This window comes from Mercenaria mercenaria, chromosome 18, assembly GCF_021730395.1.
Source record: "Mercenaria mercenaria strain notata chromosome 18, MADL_Memer_1, whole genome shotgun sequence".
In the NCBI taxonomy this organism is placed as follows: domain Eukaryota; kingdom Metazoa; phylum Mollusca; class Bivalvia; order Venerida; family Veneridae; genus Mercenaria; species Mercenaria mercenaria.
In genome coordinates, this window is record NC_069378.1 from 24,714,080 (window position 1) to 24,729,926 (window position 15,847).

Genomic DNA, 15,847 nt, shown 5'->3' on the forward strand with positions numbered 1-15,847 from the left:
TTATTAAGTGAAGGTGACCTTATCAATCTAGCATTTCTAACCCATCTTTCTCTCTAACTCTAAATCTAACTCTCTCTGACTCTAGATAATTATATTTCAGCATATATATTTAATTAAGCAGTCTAGCCGCTATGTAAAATTACACAATTCCTCGTGCCTTTTTCCTTAACATATCTAACTTTGATCCCGGAAGTAAATGATATAAACAACTAAGTATACCTGTTTAACCCTTGGGCTACATGTTTTGTGACAGGTTTGACAATTCAGCAACTTTCAATATTTTCAAATTTAGACTCAAGTATTACAATTTATCATCTTTCTCCGTAGCATATTAAACAATGATTTATATAATATACAATATTCCGAACCTTTCAAACCTGTTACATTACAAGTCCTCTAAATACATTTAGATATTGCTAAACGGATCGGGTAGCCATGACTATTTTACTCTTACGTGAATTTGCAATAAACTTTATATTGCAGAACAAACTTAAATCTCTATCGTATCAACACATTTAAGAGCCGAACGTTTTTCCGGATGTTTTACAAATTCTCTAATATTTTGTTTATTTTTATACCAGAAAATACTTGTGGCCACGCGGTCATTTTTGTGCAATTAGCTAATCAAACACACACAATAGCTGCGTAAGTTCCCTAGTGCCAATTTTCACTTCATTTCGATCTTGACACAAAAGGTCAAAGGGAGAAGACAAGAAAATAAGATTTGCTTCAAGTAATTAAATAGTCATTCCGCTGCCAAGACTGGAAAATCTAATCTTGTATCAATGGGAGGTGATAAACATGCCACAGTATATTGAATAACTTAAGAGTTATCTGTTATTCAAATATTTATACTCAGTTCCAAAAGAAAGTGTGCACTTTTTAAGTTTAAATATTTCAAAAAATTCCCCGACGTTTTTGTTTCATTTTTTCATACACTAACTCTCAGGTATAACTCAAAATCTAAAATGCACACCAATTTGTTTACGAACTGATTTAAATTTTGGTACCAAACATTATAAGTTTTCATGAAAATGACCGAGAAAAAATAACAGAAAACTAAGTGCACACTTTCTTTTGGAACTGAGTGTATATCTGTACAAACTATTTACACAGATAAGATTAAAGACATCCTTCGCAGTCTAACAAAAGTTTTGTTTGAAAAGTTTTGTTAAATGTTAACATTATCTTGAACCTGGAAGTAAATTAAAAATGTTAATAGTTTATGCACAGATAACGAACACAATATGTGGGAAAATAACAACTAACACTTTATTCGGCAGTGCTTACATATATACTGTAAACATGAAAAGTCCATGTGATCCATAACTTAATTTACGGTATATGTCACTGACTGCTCACGGTGTGCTCAGTGAATCTACTAAGGGTGCAGTCTAATTAAAGTTTAGTTTGAATAGTTTTCTTAAACGTGTATATTTGGATTTATCATGAACCTGTAAGTAAATTACAAATATTAAGAGTTGGGCATAAATAATGGACACAACACTGTTTATATACATAATTGAACCGTGCCATGAGAAAACCAACATAGTGGGTTTGCGACCAGCATGGATCCAGACCAGCCTGCGCATCCGCGCAGTCTGGTCAGGATCCATGCTGTTCGCTAACAGTTTCTCTAATTGCTGTAGGCTCTGAAATCATGCTGGTCGTAAACCCACTATGTTGGATTTCTCATGGCACGGCTCATATAGTGAGCATGAAAAGTCCATGTGATCCATGACTTGCTTTACGGCGTGTGTCACTGACTTCTTAAGGTGTGCTCAATGAAACTACCAAGGGTTTAACTTTTAAGTTAATAGTTGTAATGAATTATCAGGTTTTCTTGAAACTTTCTGAAGATAGAGTAACAAATAGGTTAATGAAATACTGGACAGAAACGTCTATGTGATATGATTAATAAAAGTCATATTTAAGAGATAGTGTTTTGATATAAGCCAAAACGAATTCCTTAAATACGTACTCTGAATGAGTTTGCTGTAAATAGAGCCTATAAAACTCCCTCAGAATACTGCTTACATGAACTTTCTCAATTTCAATTATTTATAAGTACATATATAAATGCATTCTTACGCTTTTTCTGTAAAATTAAAATATATATTACTAAAGTATATTTTTACAGGAAGAAGTTTATGTTACCGGTATTGTTTGTGGTTGCATGTTTGCTTTATCTTCTAACTACAAGCTTGCACACACCGGTTGATAGCAGGATTCATCTAAAGTACACTCAGTTGAAAGAGGTTAGTAAAGTCATATCAAATTCGTGACTGTAGGACACACCGTAACACATGACGTAGTACTTAACAAGCTTTTATAAGACATGCAATCTCAACTGTCGTAACAACACGTTTGTATAGCACATGTATGCGATATCAATGATGATAGTAAAACAATGTCAAGTTAGTACTCTATCGTAACAGCACGTTTACCTAAGGTTTACCTAGATAATGCAATATCAATGATGATAGTAAAGCTCATGCAAAGTCAAGTTACATAACCGTCGTAGTTAAACGTTAATTAATATACGATATGCAACGTCAGTGGCTGTAGGTATAGAAGTCAGTATAGCTGATGGAACATCAGCTGTCGGTCACAGTAACGAGCTTCTATAGGGCATATTCAATATCAATGTATATAGGTACAAAATGGAAATGGCAACATAGCCCACACAATGTGAACTTTCGTACGGAAATTGTCGTTACGTGTCCATGACCTTAAAGTTTTAAGTAAAGTTTATCGTAAATGATTGATGCATCTAAATTATAGATAACACGTGTATTGCGAGCACAGCTGCAATGTTTTTCCTATCATTTGACTAATCAGCAAATACTCTTTTACAGATATCTAGATATCCACCGGCACATAATGGAGAACAAAATGCCCATTTAATTGGTTTCAAAGAAAAAGAAATCAAGACTTATGAAGATGAAATAAGAACTACAAGGTCAAAAGGAAATAACGGAAACAAAGCTAGTCTTGAACATAACACTGTGAACATGGATGCAGATAGTCGATCTCATAGAAGTGAAGTTACTCATATAGAATTCTTAAAAGTTCACAAAGCAGCAAGTTCTACATTACAAAATATAATGATGCGCTTTGGGCTCAAAAGGAACTTATCCTTTGTGATTCCTACTCCAGTTCATTATATATCTAAGCAGAGGACTTATTTTAGCGATCTTTGGCCTCCTTTGCCAAAAGCGAGCAGTGCATTTCGTAATAATGCAGATAAGGATTTTAGTAACAAATATGATATTCTTTGTAATCACATGGTTTTTAATAGCAAGAAAGTTTCGAGACTCCTTTATAATGACTCAGTTTATATTGCCATTGTGCGTGAACCTTTTGATCAGTTCTTATCGGCAGCTTTTTACTACAAGTTCAAGTGGAAGTATCCGTATCTGGCGAAATTACCAAATGAAACATTTGTTACTGACTTAATACGAAATCCTCGCCAAAACGAGGCTACCACAATGTCTGAGTCAATGACGTACAACTCAATGGCGTATGACTTTGGTTTAAAATTTGGAACTATAAAAGACGCCGAAAAGATATCACAAGACATGTTTGACGAGTTTCTCAATGACACAGCAAATATTTTTCATCTTGTTATGGTTTTTGAAAAGTTTGACGAATCGCTGGTATTGATGAAAAGATATTTAAATTGGACTTTGGCTGATATTTTATACACGAAAAGTAATGCATTTTCTTTAGGTGTAAAGAACAATATGTCACAAATATCCGAAATAACAGCAAATGATAGTGTTATCTTTAAAGAAAGGAATAAGTTTGACTATGGTTTATATGAGTTTTTTAAAGTTCGTTTAGAGAAACAAATTGCCGAAGAAGACTTATTCAATGAAGAAGTCCATCATTTCAAATTAATACTAAAAGACGTACAGAATTTTTGTATGAAGGAAACAACAGATGAGGCAGACACAAAATCGGACTTGCCAAAAAATGATACATTCTCACAGGAAACATCTGCGAATGCTACAGAGAAGATTACTGCATTGGAAAAAGAAACGCCTAAAGAAATAAATCAAACCAAGAAACTACTAGAAGTAATTAATTCAACCATAACAGATAAAGAAGTGACAGAAATGCAAGAATCGGAACTACGCGAGTTGGCTAATTTACAGGAGACATTGAAATGGTCTATAAAGGACCTGAGAGCAATTTTACCCATGCTATTTTATAATAAACCCAAAAAGCGTGTAGAAACAAAAGGTCTTAAATCAGACAGGCTGATTTCAAAATCAAAATGGAATAAACAATTCTTTGTTACGTCCTCCGATTGCGAATTAATGACCTTGGATGAATTGCCCTTGTTTCGGGTAGTGAAGAAACAGCATTTGAAACTTCTGGTACGCAGAATGTTTGGCGATAATTTTTCTGTTATCGAGGCTGTAAAATATATATTTACATTTCACTAGAAATACTCTCAGCTCGAAAAAACCTGTAGCAAATATGATTCTCGTGAATTATCGCTTGGGTAGGTTTGTGTCCGTATTGCACCACGTACTATGGAGAAAACAAAGTTTATATATTGTTACATGCCAAGAATTTAGCAAAGACTTAGCAAAGGCAAACACCTTTCACGTTAAATCAAATAAACCGCACGCTGCCACTTTACTGACTTCTATTGGACTGATTTCCATGGCTCAAAGAACTTTTGAACCTATAAGGGTTTACTCTTGGGTATTTTGTGATGTGATATTCTGCTATGAACCTTGAGGACAGTCCGTTTCAAGAACTTCCAGAGTACATATATTCAAAGTTGTTCCGACAGATGAAGGAAGCATGAACAAAAAAAGAAAGTCAAAACGCTATGAGCACAGAAAATCTATGACAGCAGATGAACTGGTGGAGAAAATATAGGTTAACAGAAAAATGAAACATCGTTTTGTTTAGTGGAATGAAAAAGGTCTGCCTGTGCACTATTTGCCTTAAATTGTAGATAAAACTTTACCGAAGAATGCCAACTTGCCTAACTAGAAGGATAAAGAATTCTATAAGACTATGAGTCTTTCATTCTTATCCTTTCCTGCTATCATGTACAAACTATGATGTATGTATTTAATTTGTGCATGTATTACTGGGAATAAAATGAGCCGCGCCATTGGAAAACCAACATAGTGGCTTTGCGACCAGCATGGATCCCGACCAGCCTGCGCTCCGCGCAGTCTGGTCAGAATCCATGCTCTTCGCTAACAGTTTCTCTATTACAATAGGCTTTGAAAGCGAACAGCATGGGTCCTGACCAGTCTGCGCGGATGCGCAAGCTGGTCTGGATCCATGCTGGTCGCAAACCCACTATGTTGGTTTTCTCATGGCGCGGCTCAAATATGTTTAAACTAACTAGAATACGTACAGCGATGCATGAATTTGCAAGAAGTCCCAAAGTGGTTTATACCCGTGTGAACGCACAGAAAATAGCATTGAATTTCATTTATTTATTTTGTCTGATTTAACGTCGCACCGACACAATTATAGGTCATATGGCGACTTTCCAGTTTTGATAGTGGAGGAAGACCCCAGGTGCCCCTCCGTGCATAGTTTTATCACTAGCGGGCACCTGGGTAGAACCACCGACCTTCCGAATATAACATTCAATACGTGTTACAATCTTAACTGCATATGAACTGATCAGACTGCTGAGGCCAAACTTTGACTTATGCACAGTTTCAAAACAGACAAAATAATGAAGCTATTTCAACAGATTCTTATTTCATACTTCAAGTGCATCTACGGTAAATTCTCTTTTGAATATTGTAGTTAAAGGAAAGTTATCAAGGCAAGTCATGAAAGCTATTGTTTGCTATCTGTTGCATGTTTGCATGCTGCATGTTGCATTTTATTATCACAATCGTCCTTGAACATTGATTTTTAAAACTTACAATTTCCGTGCATTGTATATATACATTCTTGGAAATCAAGTAAATAATGATACAGAGACAAAAGTCTTGTGACAGATGTTTAGGCTGAAATATAAGATCTAAATTCACTAAACGATGATAAAGGAAATGTGTAGACGACATTAGTAATTAAATATTTTCGTATTTTAAAGGTATTGAGGTGTAGGATGTATAATTATTTCGTACGTTAAATAATTTTGATTGATGTATTCTTCCGGCAATAAAGTTTGAGAAATGGATGTTAGGGCATAACAAGAAGGTGACTGGCGTTGATACCTGGTTTCTTACTACCCCTCCCACGACGGAGTGAAGTAGGGTTGAGTAGATGCCTCGCAGCATAATGATCCGGAAAGTATATTCATAGCCGTATGTTTTCCGAATTGATAGTTTATATGACTGAAGTTGAGTGTTGTACTATGGCAATGCGGGAAACAAAGCCTAAATGTTAATTTATGAATCTGTTCGTTTTGCTCCCGTTGATTCTCTTTGATTATGGGATAGATGATTTATTTTTGTTTGAGCGTAGCGAACTAGGAAATAATGCTTGGAAATTGATAATTGTTATAAACACAGTTGTTTATCCTTCTAAAGTTTACTAGTGATGGACAATTGCCATAAAGAATATTGTTCTTATTGTCAATAGCAGCTATGGTATATATGCACCTGAAATCATATATGTATTTAGAATTTAAAAATAAATGTATTTAGATTTAAATAAGTATTTACAAAAACAAGTGCAAGCGGAGCAAGAAAAGGCAAAATTTAGAAATTTTAATAGAAATTTTGATAAAAGAGCAACAGCTGTCTGCCGTCACAAAAATTATTACAAAGTCAAGGACCATGACAACAGCATACTCATATGCTATGACATTGTCCCTACCTCCATACCCACTCCTGATCAGTTTTTTTATTGCTTGTATGGAGTTTTTAGCCTTTTCTTTATTTTTTTTATTTTTGGCTTTTAAATGTTACTCAGTCGAGTAATCGAGTATGCCACGCTACACGCATGAAAACAATAAATAGATTTACATATATATCGAGAAAGAGAAGTCCTATGGGAAGGGAAAATACACTTTAAAAATAACATGGCTGGAATAAGAGAGATTTAGAGCTAAAACATCTTTGGACGGTTTGCTTATTGTCCATGATCAATCTGCATGGCTTTATCAGTATATCAAGGTCAGATAAAACTTTGCAATCCAATAAGAGAGATTTAGAGCCAAATCATCTTTGGAAGATTTGCTTATTGTCTTAACAGCTTAACAAGCATCAATTAACAGATTTACATCGAAGAAAAATGACTGAACTTTTGTCGCTATGTGTAGCAATCTATAATGGCACAGGAAACTGTACAATCACATTTTGATTCAACATTAATTAAATTTGCATGGCTTTATCAGTATTACAAGGTCAGATAAAGATTTGCTATGTCGATAAGATTTAATGTTAATAAACGTACTACAGTCCACATTTTTTCAGTTGTCGTATCTACTCAAAACAAACAACAATACAAATACGTTAGATACAAAACATTTCAGTTTTAATCTTAAAAGAAATTGTAAGATCGGATTTATCATGAAACGGTAAGTTGGACTATGGCATGTACATTTTAATGTTTCGGGGTGTCCGTGGTCGCTGACTTTTAATCACTTGCCCCACACCACTGTGGGTTCAACACTTCGCTTTGGGTAGAGAATTCTTTCATATGAGGAAGCTTTCAAGCTGGCTTATAGAAGGTTGATGGTTACACCTAAGTGCCCGCTCGTGCCTAAAATATTTAATGCCCGATAGGGCACCTGAATTCTTCTTCCACCATTTTGAGAAAGCTGGACCTATAATTTTGTCGTAGTGACTTTAAACCCAACAAAACAATCTAATGATTCCTTGTTTATCATAACGACAGATTAAATAAAAACTTAAAAATGAACGAATATGTCGTGATACTATGATGCTATATCATTGAAAATGTTTAACACACGTCTAATATAGATATTTGAGCCGCACCATGAGAAAACCAACATAGTGCGTTTGCGACCAGCATGGATCCAGACCAGCCTGCGCATCCGCGCAATCTGGTCAGGATTTATGCTGTTCGCTAATGGTTTCTCTAATTGCAATAGTATTTGAAAGCGAACAGCATGGATCCTGACCAGACTGCGCGGATGCGCAGGCTGCTCTGGTCCATGTTGGTCGCAAACGCACTATGTTGGTTTTCCCATGGCACGGCTCATTTCATAAATTTGCAATTTATGGTGACTTCCCTTTGTTCATTGAGGGATCATTACGTTCACTCACTAGTTTGGCCTAGCATAAAGGCAAATTTAAAGACAGCAGACAGTTTCAATCGTAAGCTTTAACTGAGTCACAATTCAACTCTGATTATCATATCAAACGGATTTAAGACTTAATAATTATGATGTTCCTTACAGAAAGAAGTTTGCCTTCCTTGTATTCGTGCTGGTTGCTTTATTGAGTTTGTTACAGTTTACACACTGGCTAAAACCGTTATCTTACAAGGGTCAACTGCCGTACACTAAAACTGAGGTGGTGAGTATAAGCCATGCAAATTCAACTGTCGCACTGAATTTATGTCGTTCAAAGCCACATAAACGCTATAACAAATTTTTGTCATGTGACATATATTCTTTTTCAGTAGACAGTACACATTTAATGATACAAAAATCATATGAGCTTACCAGGCATCAATATTTTATATATTTTAATAGCATTTTAATATAGATCTTGCTTATTTTTGGATCGGGTACCTTAAATGAATAAATGCAGTAACTATATTTTTCAACTTACTCTGTACTGTTCCTATAAGCAGAAACAATATTTCAAAAAGCATATGTTAATATAACATTGCATTTCAGACGATTTTTAAAAGGATTGCAATTTTAAAGAATGCATGTTAAATTAACAAGAAAATATTTTCGAAAAATTGCAACTAATTGTGGAAGTCTTTAACAGAGGTTAATAATATGCTAAGTACGGGGGATGTGGTACACAACACCGCCTATTAATGCATGTAAAACATCTGTCGATATCAAATTTGTGTATCTTAATCATGTCATGCCAACAGGTACCTTGCGGCTGGAAATACAGCCACCGTTTTGACTAGCCGCCGTGATTTGAAGTTATTTCTCCTAATTGAAATTCTTTACATACACAGTCACCAAATAACTAACAACTTTCAATTTAGATGGGTTTTCTTAAAAATATCCAAAATTTTCCAGTGATATTAAAATATGACAAGGTAGCTCTCATGCCATTTTTTTCAACCAACGGGAGTAGATTGAGCCCGGCTTGGAAGTGAAAAGACATGCGCATGCCGGGAATCTCGCTCTTTTAAACTGTTCCGTTGGTTGAAAAAATGGCGTCAGGACTACCTTGTCATTTTTAATATCATCAGCAAATTCTTAATATTTTAAAGAAGCATTTAATTCAAAAGTTGTGGGTTATTTGGTGACTATAAATGTAATTAATATCAAATAGGAGAAATAACGATCAAATTATGGTGGGTAGTCAACACAGCAGCTTTATTTCCAGCCACAGAGTACCTGTGGTCATGCCTTTTTTTTTTTATTTCAAATGTGCGAATCATGGACATGCAACATCAGCCAATGTAACATGTGTTATACTATGACATTGTCATTTGTTGATGTCATATATGTGAATCTAGGGCATGTCATGCCATCTGTCGATGTCATATATGTGAATCAAAGTCACACAGTGCCTTCTGTCGATGTCGCGTATGCGAATCTATGACATACAGTTCAATATGTTCATTTCACGTATCTTAATCAAGTACATGAAATATCATCTGTCCATATACGTGATTTATGATGTGAATTTCACATAACTGAATCTGTGTCATGCAGTGTCATCTTTCGATTACACAGAAACATACAATGATATCTGTCGATGTTACATATGTGATCTTATGACATGTAATTCGATCTATCGATGCCACTTATGTGATGTTATAACATGTCATTCGGGCTGGTGATTTAATATTCGTGTATCAAAGACATGCGATGCCATCTGTCAACTTCACATGTTAATCTAGGACATGCGCTGTCATTCAACTATGTCTCATTTTAGAATCTAGGACATACAATATCGTCTCTTCGTGACACATGAGGATCTACTAGGACATGCACTGTCACCTTTCATTGTCAAAGTAATATGCGAAAAGGCTCCGCTGTGGCGAAGGAACACACATGTGACACCAGTATCATGAACCAAATCTTAATCGCATAGCAGTTTACGCAGTCTGTATTTGGAAACAAATAACGGAACTTAAAAGGGAATATGTGTGAGGCTGCGAGATATGACTTTATGGCTTACAGTCCGGAAGCCATTTTAAAAGTCTCTCGGTGACTTTGACCAGGACCTTTGACACATGACTAAAAAAAAGTAGCAGTTCTCTTCAAATATTCCCAAGAGATTGTGTAAAGTATGAAACCCTTAGCTTTGTGATTTAGAATCCGGAAAATGTTGACGGACAGACGGGAAATGCCATTCAATATTAAGTCGCGACTTTTCAAAACGGGTGTATGAAAATCGTATAAAAGAAGTTATGATTTCCCTTTAGACATCTTTGCTTCAAGGTTCGCATTTTGAAATCGTTCCAGCAACATTCAGACAAACGATTGTTTTATTGGCTGGATTTTCTATGTACATCATGTAGCCTTGAAATTCAGAGTTAAAACATACTCGTCATTTTTTAAAGTATTTTAGCAATACGTGCAGAACTTCCTTAAATGTTAACACCCCGTAATCTGTATTGAAAGTTTATAGCTCGATATGTGAACTAGTGATATATAAAATTTACTTTAGATTGTTCATAAGCAAATTAAAAGTTATGATAAATAAACGTATTTTATCTTTGCTATCTTAGAAACAACAGGAACCTCGAGCATTTCCTCCACAAACGAATGTGGCAGTTAATTCAGGGGAACGACGCACTTATTCAGACATTGTCAACAAAGAAATGGAAACGGTCTACACTGGTAAAACAAGGACCATTTTGTCAAACAATCATATCGAAACAAAAGAGAGTTTTGAGAAGGACGCACCGAGTGAAAATGTTTCTATACCATACACAACGGGTGAGAATAGTCTGTCAAAAGCTTCACTGGAAGTTTCACATATAGAATTCTTGAAAGTTCATAAAGCCGCCAGCACTACGGTACAAAATGTAATAATGAGATTCGGGCTTAAAAGAAACTTGTCTTTTGTGATTCCAACACCAAGGCATTATATATCTGTGGAAAAGACTTACTTTAGTGACCTTTGGCCGCCCCTGCCGAATAGAAAATATACGCATAAGAATAGAGTGCAGAATAACAAAGCTTCCAGAGAAAACAACAAATTTGATATCCTGTGTAATCACATGGTTTTTAACAGCAAGAAAGTTTCGAGACTCCTGCATGATGATTCAGTTTATATTGCCATTGTGCGTGAACCTTTTGATCAGTTCTTATCGGCAGCTTTTTACTACAAGTTCAAGTGGAAGTATCCGTATTTAGCGAAACTACCAAATGAAACATTTATTACTGACTTGATACGAAATCCTCGCCAAAACGAGGCTACCACAATGTCTGAGTCAATGACGTACAACTCAATGGCGTATGACTTTGGTTTTAATTTGGGGACTATAGTAAGTTCTCAGAATAAATCGCAAGAACAGTTTGACGAGTTTCTTAACGAGACGGGAAATATTTTTCATCTTGTTATGGTTTTCGAAAAATTTGACGAATCCTTGGTGTTGTTAAAAAGATATTTAAACTGGTCGTTAGAGGATATTTTATACATTCAAAGCAATACGTTTTCGTTAGATGCAAAAAGCAATGTGTCCAAAATATACAACATTACTGCAAATGATACTATCACATTTAGAAAGAGAAATAAGTTTGACTATGGTTTATATAACTTTTTTAAAGCCCGTTTAGAAAAGCAAATTGACAAAGAGATCTTATTTAAAGAAGAAGTTAGCCATTTCAAGAAAATACAACGTGACGTGCAGACATTTTGCCTGGAAGAAATGGAAGAAACGGTATATGCAATAATGGAAATGCTTGCAAACTATACATTCTCAGAGAAAATGTCTTCACAAGTTACGCGGCAAATGACATCAAAGGCGGAAAGGGAAACTTTTAAAAATATTACGCGGAAAGAACCCGAGATTAAACAGAAAGAACCTGAGAAACTACTCGCAGTAATAAATTCAGTCATAACATATAAAGAAATGACAAAAAGCCAAGCATCAGAATTACGCGAGTTGGCTAATTTACAAAGCAAAGAATCATTTAAATGGCCCCGTCAAGATCTTATAAGCCTGTTACCGTTGCTGTTTTATGATAAAGGTAAAGAAGTAGGCGATAAAACTCGCAAGGCTCATTTTCTCGTTTCAAAATCAAAATGGAACAAACAGTTCTTTGTTACGTCATCTGATTGTAAATTATTGACAATGGATGAAATGTCCCTGTTTAACGTAGTGAAAAATCAACATTTGAAGCTTCTGGTACGCAGAAAGTTTGGCGAGAATTTTTCTATTATCGAGGCTATTAGATATATATTAACATTTTATTAGGAATGTTCACACTAGGAATTGACATTCAAATATAATAGCAGACACCTTGCATGTGAACCGCTGCTAAAGGGAGAATTCCTCCTCGTGAACAGAATTGAAAGTGCGACCGCATTTACCATTACATGTCGAATACGAGGAACCTGTGAACTCTAAACAGTACCTTGCGTGTGGATATTTTTAATCAATTTTAGTCAAGAATGGGATTTGTTTAGACTTAAACATCTGCTTCAATGTAATTTTAGGTCATAGTTTTATTAGTTTTTAATTGAGACGCACCATGAGATAACCAATATAGTGGCTTTGCGACCAGCATGGATCCAGACAAGCCTGCGCATCCACGCAGTCTAGTCAGGATCCATGCTGTTCGCTTTCAAAGCCTATTGCAATTAGAGAAACCGTTAGCGAACAGCATGGATCCTGACCAGACTGCGCGGATGCGCAGGCTGGTCTGGATCCATGCTGGTCGCAAAGCCACTATGTTGGTTTTCACATGACACGGCTCAATTAACGATTAGCAACACATCTTGGTTTTATCACTATAATTATATGTACATGTGAGTGATGGACATAGTGTAGTATGAAATAACAAAAGTCTTATAATTCTAATGTATTGTATGACTGTGGACTGATGTTTTAAATATGTTAATTAATAATATGTACTTGTATTGTATGTACACAGATGAGACTAAATAAATTCTGCTCATTTACGCTAACATTGTTCACACTAAGCACTTGATACAAGTTACGTTTTTATTGGAGAAACTTTTAAATTGTGATCTTCCAATCCTGAATGACTTAATAAGATAAGAGATATTTTAGAATAAGAATAAATTTGATAAACATACTTTAAATAATTAATAATATAAATATAAGACCTGTTGTGTCACATTTGTCAAAGATTTGCATTTATATTTTGCTGACATTTATTAGAAACGCAAGTTTGAAGTTTGGTATTTGTGTTCCTTAATAAAACTCAAACAAAATTATGATTATCATTATTATTATTATACCAGATTTATGTAGCGCCCTTTTCATAATAACACGTTCATTAAAGGCGCTTTACATAGCGTAAACGAAGCCATACAGGGCGCGAAATTCAACCTCTACTAGTACAGATCTGACCAGAGGGACAGAGTGGGACATAGCCCCCAGAACAGAGAGAGAAATCCTTTTTCAGATACAGGCCGGTCCGGTTAACTTAGCCTAGACCTTTGCGAATAGACAGTCTGGTTCTTTAACGTGCTCGGTGTATAGCAGCACTGTTAAAAACACGGGGAAAATCCGGTCTGGCATGCCAGAAATATGCTTCTACAGTGAAACAAGACCAACTGATGTCACCAGAAAATGATCTGATCAAAATGATCAACGATATCACTGTACTTTTAATGAATTCTTTGACATACTACGAAACTGCTATGAACAGAACAATGCAGAAATTTTCAGACAACATACTCAAACATGTCTGATTTCTAGACACAATATTAACAGTTACGGACTTCAAATATCAATCATCCTATGAAGTTTTAATGACAGTAGGCCAAAACTATCTGTTGTTAAACTGAAACTGTTTTCAATCTCAATATTATTGTGACCTTGACCTCTGACCTACTGTTCCCAAATCAATAGAGGTCATCTGCTGACCACAGGCAATAATCTAATGAAGTTTGACCATGGTAGGACCAAGCATTTTCTAGTTATTGCGTAGAAACCAAATGGTTTACAACATGACAACTGATGGACCAACCGGCAATGAGCAAACAATACATCCCCCATCTTCTGTGAAGGGGTAAATACAAATATACAATCAACAAGAAACCCAAACAGGTGTTAGTTGCTCACCCGAGGACCTTGAATTTCTAAATTTAATTCTGATCAAGTTTGGAGTATTTATTTCATTTAAATGTATGTAATGTTTTTTCCTATCTTTTTGCTGTTACAGCCCCATTTTGTAACCACTGGAACAACTATGGCGACGGGTTGGATGAAGATCCATCAAGCATGACAAGAAGTTGATAAAACATTTTTCTACTCTTAGCTCCACAGCTAAGCTGGAATTTCTTAACAAAATAGACAAAACTTAAAGTTCATTTAATGATGATACAGACCATGTTCAGCACAGACTTTCTAGTAGTTCATGAGAAGAACTTACATGTACTTGAAGTTATTTCACCTTATAACAGTGGTGGCCCCTAAATGGAGCCCAAGTGGAACCATTACAACATACCTAAGAGGGATCCAATACAAGAATGCTACATTGGTGAAAATCCATCAGGCAGTTCTTAAGAAGTTGGTAAAAAGTTGTTTTTATTTTTTACTCTTGCAGTGGCAAAAGTCAAGTGGAACAATTTGAACAAATGTGAGAAAGATCCACAAAAGGATGTTATAGACCAAGTCTGGTGAAGATCCATCCAATGGTCAATGAGAAGACGCTGTTTAAATGTTCTTTTATATTTAGCCCTGTTGGCACTTAAAATGGACCAAGCAGTTCTAAGCATTTGAACAAATTTGAGAAAGGCCCATGCAAGAATGCCACAGGAAAAATGCTGTAATGTTCAACCAAGCTATTCATGAGTAGTTTAGTTTCTTTTCTCAGTTTTTTACTCCGGCAATCCTTGAAAGTGACCAAGATAAACTATCTGAACAAACATGTGAGATGTCCATATTAGGATGCTAAAAAACAAGTTTGATGGAGATCCGTCAAGTGGTTCATGAGAAGATATTTTCTAGTTTTTTTCTGTTTTTAGCTCTGGCAGCACCTAAAATGTGACCTTTGAATACATTTGAGGGAGGACCATACATGCGTGCTTCAGACCAAGTTTGGAGTTATTTTGACCAGCAGTTTAAGGGGTGATGATTACATAAATTTTTGTCGTAGGAGATAAAAAAAAGAAGAGATATTAAGGGTTAAATAGTCATTACTGATCACCTAGGTTATATAATATTTAGACAGAAAAAGTTCCATAGGCAGTGCTCTGTATACATGAACTTGCCACTATTGTTTGTAAAGTTACTAAGGCAGGCCTTTGCACAGTTTTATGTGTGATTCAACCAGGTTCAAAGTTTAGATGTGCAGGAACTGAGCCATATAAAATCTTAAGCTGTGGTTTAGTAACCCAAGAATCTGAAGATGGACCATGGTAAATCAGAAGATAAACTGCAAGAACGCATTTTTTATTTTCATTTTAACATGCTAATTGAAATATTATGATAAAAATTTAGCCGTTCAATTTAGAGTTCAATATTACAACAGTAATAAACCAGATGTCATGCCACAACCTGATGTCATGATGTTCTCTTGCAAGTGTAGGAGCCG

At 35.4% G+C, this 15,847-nt stretch overlaps 1 protein-coding gene across 1 annotated transcript; it reads left to right on the forward strand.

Moving 5' to 3' along the window:
• Positions 1-1,129: 1,129 nt before the first annotated feature.
• LOC123538574 (galactose-3-O-sulfotransferase 4-like) lies at positions 1,130-13,521 on the forward strand. Its single transcript, XM_045322773.2, has 5 exons — positions 1,130-1,456; positions 2,141-2,258; positions 2,859-7,519; positions 8,366-8,483; positions 10,840-13,521. The coding sequence occupies exons 3-5, from the start codon at positions 7,380-7,382 to the stop codon at positions 12,532-12,534; spliced, it is 1,953 nt and encodes a 650-aa protein (XP_045178708.2). The 5' UTR covers positions 1,130-1,456; positions 2,141-2,258; positions 2,859-7,379; the 3' UTR covers positions 12,535-13,521.
• Positions 13,522-15,847: the final 2,326 nt, after the last annotated feature.

What these genes read in the sequence shown, in the direction of transcription:
- LOC123538574 (XM_045322773.2), top strand. Translation starts at nt 7,380, where the DNA reads ATGTTAATAAACGTACTACAGTCCACATTTTTTCAGTTGTCGTATCTA. An exon ending in ATCGGATTTATCATGAAACG is followed by an intron (nt 7,520 to 8,365) that starts GTAAGTTGGACT and finishes TGTTCCTTACAG; the next exon opens with AAAGAAGTTTGCCTTCCTTG. An exon ending in CGTACACTAAAACTGAGGTG is followed by an intron (nt 8,484 to 10,839) that starts GTGAGTATAAGC and finishes TTGCTATCTTAG; the next exon opens with AAACAACAGGAACCTCGAGC.